The sequence below is a fragment of the Lepidothrix coronata genome, unplaced genomic scaffold (assembly GCF_001604755.1).
Source record: "Lepidothrix coronata isolate B3197 unplaced genomic scaffold, Lepidothrix_coronata-1.0 Scaffold68, whole genome shotgun sequence".
NCBI classification, from domain to species: Eukaryota; Metazoa; Chordata; class Aves; order Passeriformes; family Pipridae; genus Lepidothrix; species Lepidothrix coronata.
The window spans coordinates 189,158-211,365 of NW_016690248.1; the positions used below are offsets into that span (position 1 = coordinate 189,158).

The 22,208-nt window shown below is 41.3% G+C and overlaps 1 protein-coding gene across 1 annotated transcript in view; it reads right to left on the minus strand.

The window, feature by feature from the left end:
- Positions 1-20,659, minus strand: part of SLC9A2 (solute carrier family 9 member A2) — a 32,968-nt gene extending 12,309 nt beyond the window's left edge. The window contains exons 1-5 of the mRNA XM_017818389.1: positions 20,383-20,659; positions 14,493-14,956; positions 9,196-9,446; positions 2,991-3,208; positions 1,359-1,561 (exon numbers count right to left, since the gene is read on the minus strand). Of these exons, the coding sequence (XP_017673878.1) occupies positions 1,359-1,561; positions 2,991-3,208; positions 9,196-9,446; positions 14,493-14,956; positions 20,383-20,524 (1,278 nt within the window). The 5' untranslated portion in view covers positions 20,525-20,659. The remainder of the gene's footprint in view (positions 1-1,358; positions 1,562-2,990; positions 3,209-9,195; positions 9,447-14,492; positions 14,957-20,382) is intronic.
- Between the last annotated feature and the right edge of the window lie 1,549 nt (positions 20,660-22,208).

Below are 22,208 nucleotides of genomic sequence, written 5' to 3' on the forward strand. Positions count from 1 at the left end.
TCAGCAACAAAAACTCCTACATTTATGTGCCATGGTCAATAACAAGAATATTAAAGAAAACCATCCTCAGGAACCATCCTTGAGGAATTCCATTAATATCATCTCATCGGCCTATTATCTGGCCAGGGTGGTTGAAAACTTGAGCAGGTGCCCAGAGAGGCTGGGGTATCTCAATCCACAGAGATATTCCGAACTCAACTTGACATGGCCCTGAGTAACATGATCTAGCTTTGAAGGTGGCCTTGCTTTGGGCACAGTGTTGGACTAGAGACCTCCAGAGGTCCTTTCTGACCCAAAGGACCATAAGCTTCTATTTCCATTTATAGGAGAGACCATCAGCTCCTTCCTCGTTTACTTTACAGTCATCCTAATGTCAATCTAAACCTCAGTTTAACGAGTAGTTACACTAACAATCTCCTGTGTAGCCCCCTCCCCAACGATTTGCAATAATCCAGTCAGACGAGCTTACTCTAGAAAATAAATTGCCTTATCAAAGAATAACATCAGGTTTTCCTTTGGTAAAACACGTGGCATTTCATAACACATTCCATTTGTCTACAAATTTTAAATTATTCTACCCTTCAAAATCAGTTTTCACAGCTAAAGTCAACTAATGGACTCTTTCACAAGCATCAGCACAGATACTTGCTACTTCCCACAGCACCTTAATCCACGCAAAAGGCAGGGTAAAAATATTTATATATATATTTTTCCCACAGACATGAAATTTCATTAATAGCCATTCACATCTCTCTCACTGCTCTAATAACTAGTCTGACATGCTTATTTGACAGAGTTGGCTGCCTCTACACTTTCCAGATTTCAGTCTCTTCCCTGTCTCTTGGCCACTCTTATCCAGGCCTCCAAGGCCAGCTGGTCATCAGAGACAAGTTCACATTCCTCTGCACACCTGGTGCTTTTGTAGCGATGTCCAGCTGGTTTGCAGCATCACTTGCCAACACTCAGACTCCAGTTCACCTGTCCAGGCCCTCAGTGTCTTCCTTTCCCTGCTCACTGTGCACTGTATCCAACACTGAACTCCCAAGTAAATGCACAAATTTAAACATTCTAAAAAAAGGAATTAGTGCTGGAGCTGTACCCAGAATATCTTTTATCTCTCTTTCAACCTCACGAGGTCTTAAATACTTAATACTACTTATATGTTAGTATAAGTACTTAATATCAAGCATACTTTTGCTACCTGCCTGTGGTATGGATAGAAATTTTTTTTAAACTATGACTATGGAGAATACCTTCAAATATGTTCCTTCCAGTAAGTTAGAACATTTGTTTGTCTACCCATTGCTTATTTGTAACCTGTCTGAGAAAGAAGGAGCCCAGAAGATAAGAGGTACTACCTGAATGAAAACAGTAAAGAATATCACCACAATAACAGCAGTGATGAACAATTTCTTCCTGGGAAACACAGCAGGAGGAAGCAGAAATACAAGCGAAAAACAAATAGCTCCTCGGAGGCCTCCATAGGCGATAATAAATTGGTCCTTAAAAGTGAGAGGTATTGTCCGGAACACATTAATGATCTGAGTCAGAACAAAAACACCTGAGGGAAAAGAACATAAATACAAGGAGGAGGGAAAAAAAAGGGAACTTAGGTTACACAGAAATAGCCCATGATGATAATATTTGTTCAAAACCACTTTTATGTGCTTCTTACCTTTTATTTGCTTCTCCAACATATAATATTGAAGAAATGAAATATTACTTAGCAACTTGAGCACACCATGGAAGAATAATTACAAAAGCCTAGGGAGCATCATCTTAAACATATTTAGTGAGCTAACCACCTCAGGTCAGGTGAATTTATGACCTGAAGCAGCTAATTGATCTCCACAAGACAGCTATCTGCTGGATTCTGCACTTCTAGAACAGCAATAATTCTCTGTGTCACTATAGACCAAGACTGCTAGTTGCTTTTTAATAGGATTTGAGGTGATTTTGAACATTTTGGCTTGTCACCTCCATTAATCTGAGCTTTGAACCCTGCAAACTCCTATTCACTCAATTTTACTCACACAGACAGGAAGGATGCAGGAGTGGGGATGGGGGAAGAAGATGCCAGTGCATGCTGCTGTACTATAGGCAAAGGCTCCAGGGATGCGGCAGACTGAAGTAAAGGTATAAAGGCAGGTGAAGGGAGCAAGCATGGGGGGCAGGAGCCGGGCAGCAGTCAGACTGCTTGGCTGCTTTTCAGCATAAGGTATTAATTGTGGGTTTGCAGGTGCAGTAGAAAAATAGCCCAGATTTCTGCTCTGGGAAGGAGACTTGGGAGCTGGAAATAAGGGTGCAGAGGCAGATCAGAGCATGAGCAACCTTTACACGTGGAAGGACTGAATCATTACAGATGAAGTTTGGGAGAAGAGCAAGTTTAAGACCCACAAGCCTGCCCTGCACTTAGGTCTCCAGGTAAAAGAAAAACAGCTAGTACTGTAAACTCAGGAGGGATGAAGCAGTTTCATATATATAGAGAGAGATACACATTTATTTATTTATTATACCCCTCAACTTATATATATATATATATATATATACACACTTAAACTTATATATATACATAAACTACAGCATTTCCTGTTTTGGTACTAATTATGCCAATGACTGGGAAAATCCTAAAGCTAGTAAATATAAACTTTAAAAAAAACATAACTCTCAGCCTGTTTAGCTGCTGTACTACATCTAATTCTTTTAAGCAGAATTTGCTTATTTGTAAATAATGTTTACTTAAATACATGTATTCTGATTAACAAGCAGAGTGCCTCTCACTTTAAATGGGCAGGATCAGGGCAAAACTGATTTTTAGGTTCCATTTTGGGAGAAGGTGGAAACTGACCCTGCAATATAGGACATATTACAAATATTACTTCCATTCCACCATTCATGATGGGACTTTAAGTTCTGGCATTCTCTATTTGACAAAAGGTAAAACATTTCACTTGCAAAGAATACAGACCCATAGTCTGAGACTTGCTTACCCAGTGCCCTCCAGATTAAACAGAAAAGGAGGGTGAAGCTAACAAAGGCCCAGTTCCACTCATGGTTCTTCCCAACTGTAGACACTCCCATGAAGATGAAGATTAAGGTCTCACTGACACTGCTTAGCATCTTCATGAAATATTTTATTGTCGTATAGGATTTTTGAGAAACATTTTCCTCCACATATTTATTCATGGTCATGGCACAAGCTGTGATCCTGAAAGGCAAACATTATCCCATATTTCACTTGCTTTATTTTTTTTTAGCATCTTTCATATCTACATAATATTATTCACTTTTCCATAGTTCCCTTTAAAATGCAAAGCATAACTTGCTCCATAACCAATCTCAAATATATAGGCTTGGTGAACCTACAATTTTGGGCACATGATTATTTTTTCTGCACTGTAGAGTTTTCTGAGAAGACATCAGTACATGGATACTTTTGTCATATACTAAATGCACATAATCCGTTCAGTGGTCACTCAGACTCTGTTTTGAAAGAGGCAGGGATGAGGAGAGACAGGGACAGCCCTAAAAAACAGGATTTGCTGCATCTATTGCTGCTGAGGGACATCAGACAGGATGGCAACTGCAGGGGCAGGGCAGGACTTCCCTCCTTCCCTACCAGCAGTTGTCCCACCTCAGTGGCAGTGACAGTAGCCAGCTACTCTTTCCAGGCAAAGCAAGCAGCAAGGCTACAATTTGTTACCCTTCACCACTTTAAACCACTGCTTGCTTTGCCTGCACAAAGGGCTGAATAGGGGAAAAACACCACCAGAAATCATACAGGTGCTGTTGCACATTTAAAGTACCTACAAATGGATAAAATGGGCATCTCAGCTGAAACATGAGAGAAAAGGCTTACTGTAAGTACTCCTACATGTCCATTTTCTGTGTTAGTAAACAGAGTTTGTTAATCCGCAGAAAGAGCGAAGAATGGTATCACTTGCTCAGTATGGTTGTCCATGGTATAGGGATGGCTGAGAACCACTCAGATACAAATTTACAAGTTTAAGGGTAGTTAGCAGAGCTGGCTGGAGGATAACCTCAAGGTGGTGCCTCAGTGTAGGGAAGCACAGCCTGAACAGTAATTATCAGGGTGGCAACTAAGGCCAGATACATTGTGAAACAGCTGTCATTCCTGGTTCTACTGTCTAGGGCAAAAACATGTCTTCTCTGATTTCCCAGTTAAAAACACTATACATACCCATGTGTGGGTTCTCAGTCAAACCCTGTACCCTAAATGTAAACAGAGAGAGTGATGTGTATTTACATTGTCTTACTGAATACAGCCCACAAGGACTTGTCCTACAGTTATTTATCCCAGTTCAACCAAGTTTTCAGTTTCTAATTATTTGCCAACACAGGGGATACTTCTTCCTACTGAGATCTCTACACTTCTCTCTTTTGTAGAGGAGGATGGCAGGTTTGCTAGCATCTCTTTGGAAAAATGTGAACTCTCCCACATTTTGTAGAGATCCCACTGCAGATCTCTGCACCCTCTCTACAGAGAGGGTTTGCTAGCATAACTACACCTAACCTGGCTTTCACTCTGCATTTTTGTCCACCTATACTCGGTGACAGAGAGGCAAATCTAGTCAGCACAAAATAATATATCCACTGCCATGCAAAAACTAGCTCCAACCCTAAGCAAACTCCTAGGCTAAGAAGGAAAGTCTCACTAAGACTATCCTAGACTCCCATCTGTATTTAGTACTGAAATAAATGCCTGCTCTCTCCTCATTGCCAGCTGATTTCATCATAGTCTTGAACAGAAAGATCCTCTATAGCCCACAAGCAGCATGCTGCTTGGGAAGCAGAGCTCATCCTGGTTACATGGCATCCACTGTGGAAGATATAATGTGGATTTCAGAAGCATGCAAGCTTCCTCCCTGAAACGCCAGGTGGTTTAGGCAACCTTTCTAGTTTGAGCATGTGGCTGGGACAAGAGAAGTCCTGCATTTTTGCCAGCACTGACAAACTGATGATGATCTTACAGTTGTCCAGACTAGGGACTTATAAGAGATCCCACAAACATATGTGCCTGAGTATCTCGGGAAGAAAACGGAGAGGACCTGGACCATGCATGGATTTTGTCCTGACAAGAAGCAGTGACTTGGTCAGGACATATACTCAAACCCAGAAACTGTCAAAACACTCCCAGGTTCCTCGGTTTGCACATAGTTCCAGTGACCAACCTCTAAAGTACATGTGCAAATCTTCTCAAATATACTCTCAAATGTACTTAATACTTTGACCCTCCATAAGTCTCCTTCTCAGTAGCAAACCAGCTCTCTACAAGTCCCAAGCTGCACTGACAGACCTAAAAATACCTCAGGTTATGCCATGGGTTGTGACAGCTCTCCTGTGTGTGCACTGCTTATCTACACAAGCATAACAAGTCTGATTCATCCTGGCTACCTCTCGCTGATGGTACACACAGTGGAGCTGGCAAGTGCAGGGGCAGCAAATGCAAAATAGCAAGAAGGCAGTGGGTGGGCTGCAAAAGAGCCACTTCCAGACCCACAGTCATTTCAGAGTCTCAAAGCAGCAGCTCAGTGCCCGGAAGCATTAGGGCTGTCAGATCTGCATCAAAGGCACAACGAAACACTCAGTACTATTTATTACCTTCTTAAAATAAATCATTTTCATGATTATAGTAATTTAGGAAAGCCCTGCAGCATGGAGAGCAGGGAAACAAGCTCTGGACAGGGTTTGTTTTTGGATCCTGAGGTAATGGAGACACTGTAAATAGATAAGAATCTGTCACCAGATTAATCAGGATCTTTGCAAACTGTAACTTAAAACACCTACCACACTTAAACACTAGAATTTAAACAGACAACACTCTTATATTATTATTTTCAGTTATACTATGCATTCATTCAATTAGTGTCAAGTAACTTAGGAGTTGGTTCAATGTTAAAACAAATAGTGCTGTACTCTGTACTTTGTTACTCTTCAGGTAAGTAATATTCCACAGCTAATCACTGCTCACTTTCAATCTCTTCAGAGTACTTATTTACATTAGAAAAAATACCTCTTGAAGTCTCTTTTGTTTGAAAATTATAGGGGGATATAATGTTAGAATTTAATACAAAATCAATGTCTTTATGCAAGACTTTATGTACATTATTATACTATGTTCTTCACAAACTAAAATTTTACTGTCATGATAATCAAAGCCAAAACTTAGATGAGTTTTATTTTATATTTCTCATCCACATACATTAATTCTAGCCTCCAATTTTGTGACCTGAGGCAGTTGCCTTGGTCAAGAAGGGGAAGGGAAAAGCAGTTAATTGAAATTAACCTGCAACATTCTGTACTTCTGAAGAATAAAAGTCTCCCTGTATAAACAGTACAGTTTCGTTCAGGACTGCAATAAACTAGGCCAGCGGGTTCAATCCTCAAGTTTCCTTGACCTACTAAATTTAGTTTCAATGTTTGTTCCTTTCAGCCTGCTAATTGTTGCAAAAAAAAAAAAAAAAAAAGGAAAAGAAAGAAAGAAACCTACAGTAATAGTTCTGCTGCTTCACAGCCTTTATGAAAAATTAGTAAGCAGAAAATGCAGCATTATGATTAGAAATGGAACCAAGCAAATGAAGTTCAGATTCACATCTGTATGTTTTGCACCCGTGATCCTCATTCATGCCCAGCTCTAATTACAGTAGAAGCTCTTCCCTCTTCTTCTGAAGAGGATTTTCTCACTGCAGTTCATAGGGACACGGTTCAGTCCCTTCACTATTTCAGACAAGTAACCTGGTGCAGGGGTTACACAGACGATTCAAGAATCATTTGTCCTTAGTTATCAGAAGAGTGACAAGCACCTTTTATTCCTTTGCCAGTGAATTCCTACTTGCCCAGGAATGAAGCAATCTGTGTAAGTATCTTATTTACTTGATAACACTGTACATTCCTGCTCATGTCCTTCCCCTAAAATATGGTACAGCATGTAACCACAAGGTCTGAGTATCTTTACGAACCTGGTTATGAAAGAAGTGGGAATCAGTTGTTTAACAGACTCACATGGATATTGGTGAAAAAGGGGAGATCAGGCAATTATTCCCCACAGGCTAAACTATAAATGGCCACAGAAGCAAATAATGCATGAACAATCTGGGTTGTAAGGGACATTCCAAGGTCATTTGGTCCAACTACATGTTGGAGCTGATTTTTAAGTCAGACCCAAGCAATCCTGCCATGAGTCAGTCGTTGCAGAAAACAACAGAGAATTCAATACTGCTGTGTGTTTTTGCACTGTGACACAGAGCAAATTACTCTCTGCAGTTCAAAGGCCAATTAAATGTGAAAATCACAGGGTAGATTTACTCCAAGGAGATGCAGAGATTGCAGGAGCTCTAAGGCTCTCAGAAGCACTGCTGGGAGGGGACACACTTTGTGGCTTATGGCAGCTGAGATCCTACACGGCTGCAGAGAGCCCTTGCATCTTGCCTGGGGGGGGGTACTGAGGTACCCAGGCCTGTTAGCTATTACAAAGTATGCTTAGAGTAAAAAACATGCAAGACATTTCAAAGATAACTTATTTTCTATTGTGCTGTTCAAGGGAAAAAATACTTTTTGTTTTCTCTTTTGTTTTGAACCCACTCAGGGGCCACTGTTACAAAGGAAAATGAACTAGGTTGTTAGTGCTGTGGGAAGCACTGGTGTGCTGATTGCAGGCACTGGCATGTGGTGGGTCCACTGACCCACCAGCAGACCAGCCATGCCCTTTCTGTTGTGTCTTGGATGCAGCAGGTCCAAATCAGTATTTTCATGAAAACTGCCACAATTTTTTCCATGTACAGTTTAGCCACAAGTTTTTGGTTTAGAAACCCTTTAAGTATTCGATCATAGAATGTCAAGGACATTTGGCTTAAGAGGTGGAGGAAACTAAAAACCACACAAACGCTATGAATAGAAGCTATGGAAAGAGATGGCACATTTATGAACTCGGTCAAAGTGGATGCATATGCTGCTTTATTTAGGCTCGTATCGGAGAAGGAAACACATGCAATCTTTAGCTCTTTACTTACATTAAAGTACCAACCCCTCTTGCTTCATGGCATATTTCTATTTTTATACTACTGAAATCATCAGCTTTAAGTTTCCTTGTAAATTTCTTCCCAGCCCCAGAAAACCTTATCCTGGTGTTACTATGATATTAAACCTACCTTCACTTGCCTAAAAGATAATAATCAGATAAGGTATTATCGAGTATTAGTGATCCTAAGAAGTAACATCAGAGCTTACACAAAAAGCTATGTTCCTAATGCCTGAATGACTCATATTTGCCACTAGAACAATACAAAGTCATTAAAGAAGGTTGGCCTTTAAAAATATTACTTGGAACCAGAGCAAAACCTTTAAGTATATTAAATGTCATAAAGGCTCTTTCTAAAGTTGAGGTTGTTAAAGTATAAACAGAATAAAGAGAGAGGTTGTGCTCTTTTTTTACTGAAGCCCAGGAGTGAAAAAACACGAGTAAAAATATTTTCATCTGCTGGAAGTGGGAAGAATAATATTATTTTATATAGGGCATATACAGAACATTGTAACACGCAAGCACACATATCAAAATACTAAACTAACAGATTATATCACCATAGCACTGCAAATTGTACATTCAACGAGTCCTTATGGTGCTTATAATCCAGCAGGAGTTTGCCTTAATGATACATACCTTGTGTTCATGGAATGGTACTTACTGGCCGCTCACATGACTAACTGTTAGACACAGTTTCACAATACACTGGCATCGAAAGTGAAGGCAGTTCATGAAGTTCCTACCACTCCTACTCCCTCCCTGCCACCATTGCCCCTACATCACTGTGGGCCACTCCTCATCCATGCCCTTATGTCTAGTTCTAGGGTCACATGAGGACACAGGTCACCAAAGTGACCTGGGTTAAAAATAAGCCCCCTGAAAATACAAGTGAATATTTTTAACTTGGAACATTTCAAAGATATGGTTTATGATGTGTTGCCATGAGCAGTTTTAGTGACACAGCTGGTGTGGCAGCAAGCTGAGAGAATGGAGTAGAAGCTGGAGGGAAGAGGCCGGAAATCCTCAAGCCAGAATCTCTGCCATGCCCTGTGGAACAATGCCATATGGCAAGGTCTGCAAAATCTGATCCTCTCTCAAATTTCTTTACGCATTCTTACTTGAGTGCTATAATTAATGAAGTTTGGGGTACTTACGCCATGATGCCCGAGAGATGAAACATTTCAGCTGTTATGTATGACAAGTAACTGTACAGGAAGACAAAGAGTGGCTCAATCACTCGGATTTTATGGGTGAAACGGGTGGTAAAGGCTGCTACAAATCCCAAAAGGATTCCAATCAATACTCCACCGATCCCCACTATAAAGAAGTTAGCAATCCCAGCGAATATGTCAATAACCTTAATTGTGCGCATCTGGCAGAAAGACTTGAACAAATTGTACAGGACCTAAGAAGAAAAAGAAAGCACATTATGTTTTTGAACTCTTCTTAATTTCCCTTCATGTCATTATGTTCCTCTGCTTAAATGTTGAAGTTTGAATTTCTGTATCTCTCTTGAATTCACTTTTGAGATATGCTGTTGTTTATCTCTGGCATATTATTCATCATGCATATATATCAGGGAGATGCATAAGGATGGGTAAAAATCAATACTCCCATTTTTGCAAATGGGACAGGTTTCTTAACCTATGCCATTCCAGGAGCCAGGAACATAGATCTATCTAATTCTTCTTTCAATTCACTTATTTGCACAGCTTCTAATTTCTCCACAAATGTCAATTTCAGATTTCCCCCAGATAAAAGAAATAAAACAGAAAGAGAAAAAAAGATTGTTTCACAATCAGTGAAGAATCAGGTTATTTTCCAATGTGTTTGATCTACATGACACTGAGAGATGCAGTACTGAATCAGACCACAGATTCATCTAGCATGGGGGAGTAGGGAGGTTGCAGGGGGGTGGGGATGGACAGTGACCACCTCAAGGAGTAAAAGAAACGTTGTGTCCATTAAGTAAGTGCTCTTTCTCTAACTTATTGACCATTAGGAATCCAGCGGTTTACAGACAAAACAATCTAAAGTCCACATTTCTCTAATATCCAGTATTTTAATTACTCCAAAATAGACAACAATGGAATCAGTTACTCTTAAAGAAACCTTAAAAGGGTTGCCCCATCTGCAGACTCACATGGGAGATTTAAGCATTCCATGGTGCTGCATGTATGCTCCCAGCCCTGCAACACCATGACAGCTACACTGTCCTCTTGTACAGATCTAAGTTGGGTCACAGGTACCTATTCCTATCCCAGAGGGTTCACAGGCTAAGCCAGTGAAGACCAGTCATCTTTGACTGCTTGCAGGAGTTAAACCTCTGCTTTCTTTCTGGACTTCTTAGTGAACCAAACAGGTTTCTCTATCAAGAATGCTATTTGAGAGAACAATGTTTTATCAGCACTTGCATAGTGCCAACAGTGTAGGTGTTTGAGTAGTGGCTGGGAAGGATTTCTCATGTTTGCAGTCTTGTTCTCTCTCACTGACAGAACATAAGTTGTTCAGCACTTTTTAGCCAAAACTGGATAGGTCTTACAGAGATAGAAGTTTATCGCAAAGTCATGGCTTATTATGGGTCCTTTGAGCTAAGTGAAAGGAAACAACTGAAACAGAAAAGAAAAAATATTCCAGAGCAAGCATGAAAATAGAAGATTAAATCAAACCTAGAATGGTCAACAGTAATTTTCATTACAAAGCAAAAAATACAACAAGAGCAGGATCATGAACTATTCATTTGATAACAATGATGTTCTCAGGATGAGTCCACTTGGGAGAAGTGTCCCTTTTCACCTGGACTAACCCCTTCAACTTGCTGCTCTGAGGCAGACTTCCAGCCTTTTTGCCCCATTCCTTGTTGCCCCATTCCTTGTTACTATGTCGTGTGCAGGACAGGAAAGCATTGTCATAAGATTGACTGTTTTTCCACCTGTTTTAATTTGTGGATTCTATGGATTTGAATGAAGAGAAGTATACCAGAATTAAACCTATTGACAGTAGGAGTACCTTTGTTGGTCACCTTACAAGGGTTTCTTAGTTCACAGTCTCCCAGAACTCTGTGAATCACAGACTGGAGAAAAAATACTATTGACTTGTGTAGGTTGCAAGGAGTTTCCCTGAGTCACTTGTTGAAACTTGGGATGATCCTAGAGTAGTGTTTTTCTCTAAGAAACTACAGAATTTCACCTGGCAGAATACTCTCTTGGAATGTATTAGGGAAGATGATTATTTTCTTTAATTGGAGTTTTAAATAGCCTTTTTTATATTTTAAAAGGTAACTATATAAATATATACAAGGCAAGTCTCCAAAGTAAGGGCAGTGCAAGGTGCTTGTAAAGAAGCAGAGAATTTTAATCTACTTGAGCAATAGCTTTTCCATAACATCACCTCATCCTCACAGCAAGGAATACACCCTACAAAGAGAATGGAGCCTGTTGTTCCACATAGAGACATCCCCATAAATCTCAAGTCTGTTGCCATAAGTTATTTGAAAGAAGAAAAGCAATGTTCTCCTTTGTACCTCAACCATGGTAGAAGCAGCACCTAGGACTATGGAATGTCATGAACATGATTTTAATCTCATTTGTATTGTCCTTTATTTACACTGTTGTAAATGAGATCAAAATCAGGTTCTCTTCCCTTTTACTCTACAGCAGTTCAGTTTTACAGCTCTATCTAAACTTCCAGGTGTCAAACATTAACTCTGGTCATATTTTTAATGCATTTCGTATGAGAACATGGCAATTTTTTGAAGTTCAAGATTTGCATTTACTCCATAGCCTTCAGTTGAACTCACTGAAAGTTACACCAAGCAATATTAGTCACTGATCACTTTTTAATCTTGTCTCAGAGTATCTCTGAAGCACTAATTGCTTATTTTCATCAGTTCTCAGTTATTAGTTTTTAATTCTAAAATGACTTTAAAGCACTCTAAAGTAATGTTTTCAGCAGAGGCAGAATACAGAGTATTTCTGTAATGTTTTCTAACATGGGAATAATATTATTGTAATGACACTGGCTCCTTCTTTGTGATTTTAAGCCCAGAATTGGAATTTGAACAGCTAACACTCAGCTGTCATTTTACCATTTAACATAACCATGCTAGTTATCCCTGACTCGTTTTTTTGGTAAAGCACCAACTCTGACCAAGAATCCAACTGGCAAACATTGTCCTCAGCCAAATTCAAGCTCCAAAATTCCATCAGTGGGGAAAAAGGAACATTCAAATGCACAGACATATTGCAAAAACTATCAGACAAGAAAGGCCATCTGAGAAGTGCACACTTTTCTTTGTATACAAAATGAAGTTGTGGTAGGACATTGTCTGAAAAGGGAAAGCACAGATGACACTGCTATTCTGTGAAAGCTTTTATTAGGAGCGGCCAGGCAGTACAAGCAGGATAGCAGGAAGAAGGGCTTAAAGTATTTAGAAAGTACGTTTAGTAAAGCCACTCTGTTTTGCACTGCCTATCTGTGCATCTCCTGGGGTTTTTGATACATAGGAATTAGGTAGCTTTCACAGATGGACAATCTGCATTCAACTCCCCTCCTATTTCATCCTCCCATCCCACTGCAGGTACCTGCCAGAGCAGGTGGGACTCAAGGGCTTCAGCAGATGAAAGCTGAAAGGTTCTGAGCTCTGCCTGTTAGCTGGTTTTATCAGCTCCCCCTCTAACACAAGGGCAGAGAAAGGGAGAGTATTTACAAAACATCATCTCCTTACAGCACACAACTGAGTGACCCCAGCAGCATCCCATCAAGGGCTGCTCCAGGAGCACTGCTATAGGCAGGGGAGGCAAGGTCCTCTAAGGGCACCCCACCAGAGTGACAGCCTGGGTCACATTTCAAATATAATCACATGATTGCAGGTGTGCAAACACATAACAAGGAACCATTAGCAGACCAATGCCGTGCATTTGGAAACTACTTGATCTCTTGCCAAGTCGTACCTTTAAGCTATAGCTGGGAAGTAAGACCAAAGGTACTCTAAATTCCTTTCACTCCTTCATGAGTATATGTAAGGACAGTGCACTACTGGGCTGGCCCTACAGACTCCTCAGAGTAACTTCCCTGTGTTAGGGCATCTGGGCAGGCAAGTCATAAGGAAAGACTACATCCAGAGAAGGCAGTAATTATGCCATGCATTAAATTGCCATGCCAGCCCCTACAAAAAGGATGGTTTAGAGTAATTTGCCATTGGGCAATGGCATGCATGAATACTCCTGTCATCAGGATGCAGTATTTTAGTAGCAAATCTTACTGTATTAACTGCTGCTCCAGTGGAAAGGTGGTTGACTATGATTGAAAAAAAAGTGATTTTGGTTGGAAAAATTCAGCAAAAAACAACTTTTATGTTAACATAAAACCAGATCCTTTTGCCCCAGAAAAACTTGTATCTAGAGAATTCCAACACATAAGTGATTGCTTAGAGTGAATAGAGACAGAGCCAGCCATGACTGAATGGTTGAGCCTTCTGAAACTCAGTATGTACACCTACTTATTTACAGGACTGGCTTAAGTACCAAGGCTCAGATTAAATGATGAGATACACATGTGTTAAGCAGGTGAGACAAAGTCTGATAAAAGGGGAAAAAAGGTGAGGCAAAGTCCAAGAAGAGGTGAAAACAGAAGGACAATTCTGCACAGAATAGGACAGGAATAAGAAGCAAGAGACAGGAAAGGTGCAGATTCAGTTCATCAATCCTTCTGATCCTTCTAGCATATGAAAAACCAGACCTCCATGTCTCACAAAACTGAAAGCATGCCAGGACATAGTTGGCATGGGCAGAATTTCAAGTAAGTCATGGATAAATAGGAGTAACGTCCCAGACATAGTGTCATCAGGTACAAACAAGGGACATTAGGGGTGTTAATTGAATTTGCAGATTGCTGTCCTCAGGTCAGCACCACAAACCTAGTTCAGCTAGTTAATGATTAGAAATTACTGCCTCCAGGTGGCTGTCCTATCTCATCTGTAGCCTGGGATACACGTATTGGTGGTTTCAGGGCAGTTCCAACTGGATGGGCACATGCAAAAAGTTAACCTCAACCGGGTTCAGTGCCATCTCAGTGATTTGTCGACCCTTCCTGTGAATCACTGAGAGACCCCACACTGGCCCTTTTCCCTCTCCTGCCCAAAAACGTTTCTGCAGGTGAGGAGAACGAGTTTCAGATTACAGAAGGAATAGAATTACAAAGATACAGAAACCAGAGTGATCAAGTAGTAAAATTCCTACAGTAAATACACTACCATTATACATTACTCTGGTACAGTAAAACTACCATTGTTTCTAAATCTAAAGTTTAAAGAATTACATAGACACTTTAGCACTCTTTTACTTACAACTATTAGCAAACTGTAATAACCAAATACAAAGAGATATAATGGAGTGGTATGTAAACAATCCTTTATCATTTTTATCAATTAATCATTTATCAAGTAACTTACCACAGTTATAGCATCATTCAGCAAAGACTCTCCAAACACCAGGATGTAAAGCTGCTCATTGACATGAATATTTTCAAAGACAGCTAACACCGCCACAGGATCCACAGCTGAAATGAGGCTGCCAAAGAGCAAATTCTGCAGCAATGTGATATCAGTCAAACCAAATGCACTGATTTGGCAAATTCCATAAAGGGAAATTCCAATGCCGATGGCATTCCAGAGTGTACCCACCACAGCATACCAGAATATGGTACCAAAGTTCTCAAAGAAAAGACGAGTTGGCATAAAATATCCAGCGTCGAGTACAATGGGTGGCAAAAGATACAAGAAAAACACATCACTGTTCATTACAGGTGGAGACTTCTCCTCTGCTCCAAAAATAATCCCACCAAGAAGCAATCCGACCAGAATGAGGAGACAACTTTCAGGTACTATTGAGGGCAACTTGTGATAGAGATGAAAGCCTTCAAAGGAAAGTCAAATACAAGAAAGGAAAATGGTTATTTGTAGAGAATCCACAAGATTATTCTAGATTCTGTTATCTTAGTTTCTATAGTAAACAAACAGCAATCACAAGCCAAATTTCATTTTCTTTGCAAAGACTGAACTGGACAACCACAACAGGTCAAGGCAAGTACGTTGGCTAGCATAGTTAATTCAGTTAATGTGGTGGAGCAACATATTAATAGTTGGACATTCCACTTAACAGCTAGGCTGGGTGGAGCAACTGTGTGCAACGGTTCTCTGTGAAACTGTGGGGTTTTTCATAATGTGGAATGCACCAGAAACACAGTCAAAACACTTCTCTAGGGCAAACTGGACCTAGAGAGAGGAAAAAAAAATCATACTAACCACTCCTTTACCCCTGGACAGCTTCACAAAGGAGTTTAAGGAGTACATTAAATTATTTTTTAGAAATCTTTTAGAATCTCAAAGCTAGTGAGGAGAAGCAGCACATGTGACTTGCACCCAGTCATCCATGGTCACTTTCTCCACCACCATGAGAAAGCATTTACAGACGTAATTATTATTTTTGGTGGAGCCTCCTAATTAATTTTATGAGAAGTAACATTTTCCATGAAGTGACAGTAAGTTGTAGCCTGTATTATTATGTTAATTCTTCTGTATTATATCAAGTAGCAGTGTTGGGATTCTCTCATCAAAATCTGTGCTAAGTACTGAAAAAATTAATTAAAAAAAGGTTCTGAATGAGGACTTAATGATTGAATGTTCCTTAGCCTACTAAAACTCTCAAAGCCATGCAGTTTTGATTTAAAGATTCCAATTACTTGTAGAAGTTGACAGCTTTAAGGATAATTTTGGTAATGAATGGGAAAAGTTTTGAAGAAACTTATTCTGGCCAATCTAATAGAACGATCAACCTCATGCACCAAGGTCACATTCCAGGTCCCAGTGATGCCAATCTTTTCCAGACTCCTCCTTATCTATATTTGGCCCGCATAATTACATAGAAATCTATCCACACCCACAAGATCCCACAATTCCTGTCTAACTAAAAAGCATTTAAATTATTTTAAATGAGAGCTGCATGGAAACACTGGGTGTGGTAATAACGGGCGTCTATTTCAGTAAAACTATTTCAGTAAAAATCACACCTGTAGTCCAAACAGTTAAACTAGTGCAATATTGGTATAGTTTACATAGAGTTTCCCAATTTCAGGCTTCTGTATCTTTTAACACCTCTTTTGTTAAGTCTCCTCTCACCGTGGAGTTTTTCCAGGTAAAAGAAAGCCGGAACTTAAACTTAGGAAAACCAAATGGTTAAGAAGGAGCAAGGGGCGGCTGTTTTAATCTACTGACTTTTTACTTATATATTCTATAACTGTTAAGGCTATTTTTAAAGGCAAGCAGCTCAAGCTGCATTTTTATTTCCTTTCTGGATGAACACAGACTGCTTTAAATAATTAGAAACACAGTCGATGTGACTCATTAGAATGTCTGCCAAACTCACTGTCATTCTTCAAAACCAGAATCACCAATGTCCTATATTGGCAGAAGAGGTAATGACCCTGGAAAAGACAAGAATTTGTGGTTGGAGACTTGACTCTTCAGCTTTCAGCCACACAAACATTTTATGATTTATCTTAGTTTCTGTACTGGCAGAACACCAATCTTTCCAATATAGCGATCACAAAGTTTCCCCTGAGTGAGTAGGTTTTGCTAAAAGTTTTTTTAAACTCTTCAGGAATAAATTTTACATTATTTTCTTAATACAAATTCAAGAGGAAGGAATTTTTGTAAATGCAGCCTTTAAGGAAAAAAAAATCCTAGACAGTTGTAACACAAGGGCAATGAAACATCTACTGCGAATACAAAAATAAAAATCTTTTATTTTCTTCTTTACAAGTCACTCTGGAAAGCTCATACCCTCCCAGAGACTTGGGACTCCATCCTTAGAAGTAATGGAAAGGCTCCCACTAAATTAAATATGCTTTTTATTCATATAAACAGCATCAAAACTCCTGAAAGACTGCCTGCCTACATGCAAATGCATATCATTCCTGATTTGAGGGCAAAGAGCTAGGATTTAGAATCCAGTGCACATCAAGTCATGTGCAGGTGCCCTGCAGGATGAGGGACATCTTCCGTTCTCTGACAGATCCACAACCACAGGGTCAGGAGCACCCTGGGAGCAGATTCTCTGCAGTACAGGAATTAATGCTGAATGCAGGACTACAACTACTTTCTTCTCCTCTGACCCTGTTCTTAGGCTCCAGACTATGCACTGACCCAACTTCAACAGCAGTAAACATATTTCACATATCATGGCAAAAATGGCACTAGGACACTAGCCTGAAGTACAGGTATGTTTAAAGCCAGAAGTCCTTAGATTTGCTACTTTTGGGGTGAATTCCAGTGCTTTCTGATGCTGGAAATGGCACTGAGATGAGTATCCCTGAACAGCATAAACCTTTTTTCAGGAGAGCAGTGTTGGAAGGATATCAGCTCAGTTCCCAGAAGAAACGCTTCTCATTTGTGCATTTGTGATTAAACATAATGGGAATCTGAATCAGTTACACAATATTTTATAGTTTTAGTAGTACAAAAATTAAGCAAAACTGAAGGGTAAGTAGACTAGTCTCACTGCTTAGAGATTCTAGCATTCTACAGGTGCAATGGGTCCCACCTAATATACTTACCAGCATGTGAGTAGCACACCTCTATAGTATCAACACACAAGAAATAAGTAGAGGTAGTCAGAAAATAATTCCATTCAAGGCAATTTATTAGATTTCAAAATGTGCCCTTGTTCTATGCTGGAATAAAAAGCACCATGTTTCTAATGTCTTTATGAAAATGTACCTTGTAAAAATGTTTAAGTTCTGCTTGACAACTTCAGGTTTTTCTTTCTTATACTGTCTTTCCTGCTCCCTCTAAACCAAGCCTACAGTGTCATGATCACAGCCAGGGTCAGAGAAACCTCTCAGGTAAATCCCCTATAAAAATTAGGAAATGCTGGAACATTTCAGCTCTGGTGAAACTGTGCTTCTGTGGAAACATATTTGCTAAAGACTCATAATGAGGTGCTGCAGTTTTCTTTGGGATCCTTCAAACACTGAGAGAGCTGCTATTTCAAGTGACCCTATCTTCTTGGCTCCTCACAGCTGAAAAGACCTGAGAGCTCTGTTCATAAAGGTTTGCTACTCGGCAGTGCCAAGCATAAGCATTCAGTGCCTAGCCCCAGAAAGGAATTTGCGATGCCAGATTAAGCACCAAGGTTTCCTGGGCAGTGCGGGAGTCTCGAGGTGGATTTCATGCTGCCTGGCATGACAGAGGCAAGATGCCTGTGCTGTTCAGCAGGAAATTATGGGGAGAGGAATGCACCAGAGAGCCTTCTCTCTCACAGGGCTACAGGCAGTGAGACAAGGTGGAAAACCCCTCTCCATCCCTTTGAATCAAGACACAAGGCCCAATTCTAGTAACTAAGTAGGATGGCAGAGCAACATTTCTGTGTCTTGGTGGTTCAAGAACTGATCATATGCTCTACCTTCAACAGAGGAGAAGGCACCAGTCAGTGAAAATTTGATGTGACTTAGGAGCGATGGGAGCCTGACCTGGGAAGGTTTACCTGATGCACTCACTGGATAAGGAAGCACAGACAAAGTTCCAGGAGCAAGAACTGGATGTTCCTAATTCCAGTCCCAGAGTCAGGGCGCCTGCAGATAGGTGTGGCAAAGCTGAGCACTGCCACACCTAGGGCCACTCCTGGATCTGGCCCTCATTGCTCTGCGCACGCACGCTGACAACAGCATGCCCTAGATTAGCCACACTTGCTTTTGTTTGGTGTTAACTGAAGGGATTTAAAAATTATATGCATTTTTCTTCACCTCTGCTGTTTACTTGCTTATTTACTGCAATCAGACTGGAAAATTAAAGTAGTCAGGCAAATTTTATTTTTTTTTTACTTTTTAGATGCCTATGCACCAGCAAAATATCATGATAGTCAAAATGTACTACAGACTATTATTCTGTCTGTATTGTGTTTACGTTTCACATATAATCCTTTACAAAACAGAAACTTTTTCACTAGTTTTAACTTATTCAAGAGTTCTTGCTGTATCTAAACTCAGAAGTCATAGCAATTTTACAGTACTCAACTGGCTGAGATAGTTTTTAACCAAACTGCCTATTCTCTGGTTATTACAGTTCATCATACACTTGAGTGGATCATATTTGAACTTTGTCCTGATTCCGCAGTCACCTAAAAGCATACTCAAGACTAAGCATGCATCTTTAATGCATTCAGATAGATGCATCAGAATACATCCATGCTTAATTGATGCAACACACCGTATTTCTGAGGAAGTAACGATACCATAGCAAGTTGCTTGAGGCTCAGGCCCCCAGCTGCAATGCTAGCTGTGTCAGGGGGTGAGTACCAATTTTTGGTTTTGCAGAATCCTAATTAGCTGATTATTAACCAGAATTTGACACAGTCTTCTTAAATGTCACAAGCAGAAGTTAAAAGTTTTAACTTTGATAAAGGGGTTTAACAGAATCAGCATGATCATAGTTTCTTATGGAAATCTCTGCCGCAAAATCAGAGTTCTGAATCAAACAACTGTAGGGTGGGTAAACTTATGTATTTTGTTCCCACACCTTTACTTCTTACATTATTTTCTAGGTAAGAAGATACAAAGTTCATAATTTGTAGAGACTTACTGGACCTTCAATAGCTGTCTAGCACACCATTATCTGACATTCCTTAGATTAATATGCTGTACTCATTACTCTGTTTTGGACATAGAAAGCTAATTAAAACCACGATATATAAGCTGCATAAAACTCAGTGAAACTATGCAATACAAATGTTTTCCACAGGAGGGAAGAGGCGGCCTTTCTTACTCATACAGTGCCGTCTTTCTTGTCTTTCTCAGGACATAAATGAATGGTGGGAAAGAAGAGTAAGGAGGAGGCTTACTCTTCCCTCATTAATATTTGCTTTCCATCGATCCGTTGTTCTGTTCTGAGACTGTCATTACACCCTGCGTTATTTTAAGAAAAAGTAGACCGTGCTCAAATGACAGCAGGGCGATCAAGGAAAAGTCAGTCACGCACCGGGTGAACTCCGGGTTTTACGGTCCTCATAGCCCGGGGTTCACCCGGCGCTGCAGAGGGCCGGAGGTAATCTCTTCTCCTCTGCACCTTTCCTAACCGAGAGAACCCCGACTTCAGCCAGCCAAATCCCGTCCGGGAATCCCGCTCCGCGGAGGAGCATCAGTGTCCCTCTGGCCGCCCCCGAGCCCGCGCCCCCCGCCGCCGGGCACGGACCGCACCAGCCCCGCTGTCCGCGGCGGCCCCGGGGGCGGGCGGCCCGGGCGGGTACGGGCAGGGATGGAGGGGGGGGTCGCCCCACGACCCCGCTCACCGATCTTGGCGAGGGAGGCCAGCAGGATCCAGAGGGTGATCTCGAAGGGGATTTGCACGTGGGGGTAGTCCAGGGTGAAGACGTGGAGCCGCGTCTCCTCGAAAGCGGTGCCGCTGGGGCTCGGAGGGGTGCCGGTGCCCATCGCCGCGGCGCCGGGCAGCTGCCCTTCCGAGGTGGCCCGCGCCTCCGCCGCCCCGGCCGCCAGCGCCGCCAGCACCGGCACCAGCACCGGCACAGGCACCGGCCGCAGGGGCGCGGCAGGGCGCGGGGGGCAGCGGCTGCCCATGGCGTCCCCGCTCCCGCTGCCCTACAGCCCCGCGCTGGCCGCCGCCACCATCCCCGCCGCCGCGGGCACCTGCCGCTGCCGCCGCCGCGGCCCCGCCGGCCCCGCCTCCTCCCCGGTGACTGGGCGAGTCCCGGCCCGGCGCCGCCGGCCGCCCGCGGCGCCCCACTCCCCCCGGCCGCCCCCGGAGCCGCCCCCGCGGGGCCAAGCCGCGGGCTGGCCCAGCCGCAGCCGCCCGGCCGCCGCCCCCGCCGCCCCCGGGGCCGGCCGGCCGCTGTCAGCCGCGGGGAGCGCCCGGGCGGGGGCCGCTCCCGGGTTCCGGGTCCCAGGTTCCAGCCGCCGCCAGGTGCTGCGGCGTGAGCGGGGCTCAGGCACCCGGGTACCAGCTCCTGCCCCCCAGTACCCGCTGGGATGAACGGAGGTGCGCAGGTGTAGGCAGATCTGGAAGGTCTTCCTTTAACTGCAGATTACTCTAAGAGAGATGTGTATGCAGTTATAGAAATGCAAGTACGTATATGTATATATATTTGTATATAAAGTGTTAACACACTCTATAGGTATATACACGCCTATAAATAAATATAGTCTCTACATACATGTATCTAAAAGCAATTTAGATTAGAGACTTTATATGTATGCATGTACATCTATATGCATACGTGTAAATGTGTGTGTATGTATGTATACATATGAATGTTTATATGTATATATATTTAAGAAAGTAATTTTTACATATGTATATGTGTATGTATGTATATATCTATGTCACCATTACCAAATACAGAATAGGTGCTTCTACCAAATATGTTATAGACACCATTCTGTTCCCACTAATAAGGAGTAAAATTCTGTTAATGTGGGGAGTTAAAAGAACACACTCTGTATACATATATGTATGTAGGTTCATGTAGATGTATATGCTGTATATGTATATGTTGTAGAATACATATTTATTTTATGATCTATAATTATATAGTATATTATATATTTAATATATACAATTATATAGATAGGAGTTTTTCTGCTGTGCCTTTTGCAACTGGACATGTCTATCTCGTATTGGTCTTTTTAGCCACCAGCGTGCTTCTAACAAACGTGGATAGAGCCCTCCCCAAATCTTCGTTCTCAAAGCCTAGCCATGATGATGATGATAGATATATTAAATATTTATTTCCACCTATCGAGCATATGATAGGTACAATCCTGTTACTGTTAATTAATAGATTATCATTCTGTTAATTCAGAGAGTTAAAATTGCACACTGTATAAACATATGTGATTGCTCATACATATATTCTCATGTATGTATATATAAATATATGACTGATCAAATAGTTTTGTGTGTGTGAGTGTGTGTTGCAAATATTGAACATATGATTGGCAAAATCCTGTTCTTGAAGGCATTGGGATCTGATTCCATTAGACACTGCTGAGGACAAGCTTTCTGTATTTCCTGAAAGAGTGGAATCTCACCCATGATTTACTCATGACTTCATCACTTATGAGTAAGACAGTATTCCAAAGCTCAAACTCATAAAATCTT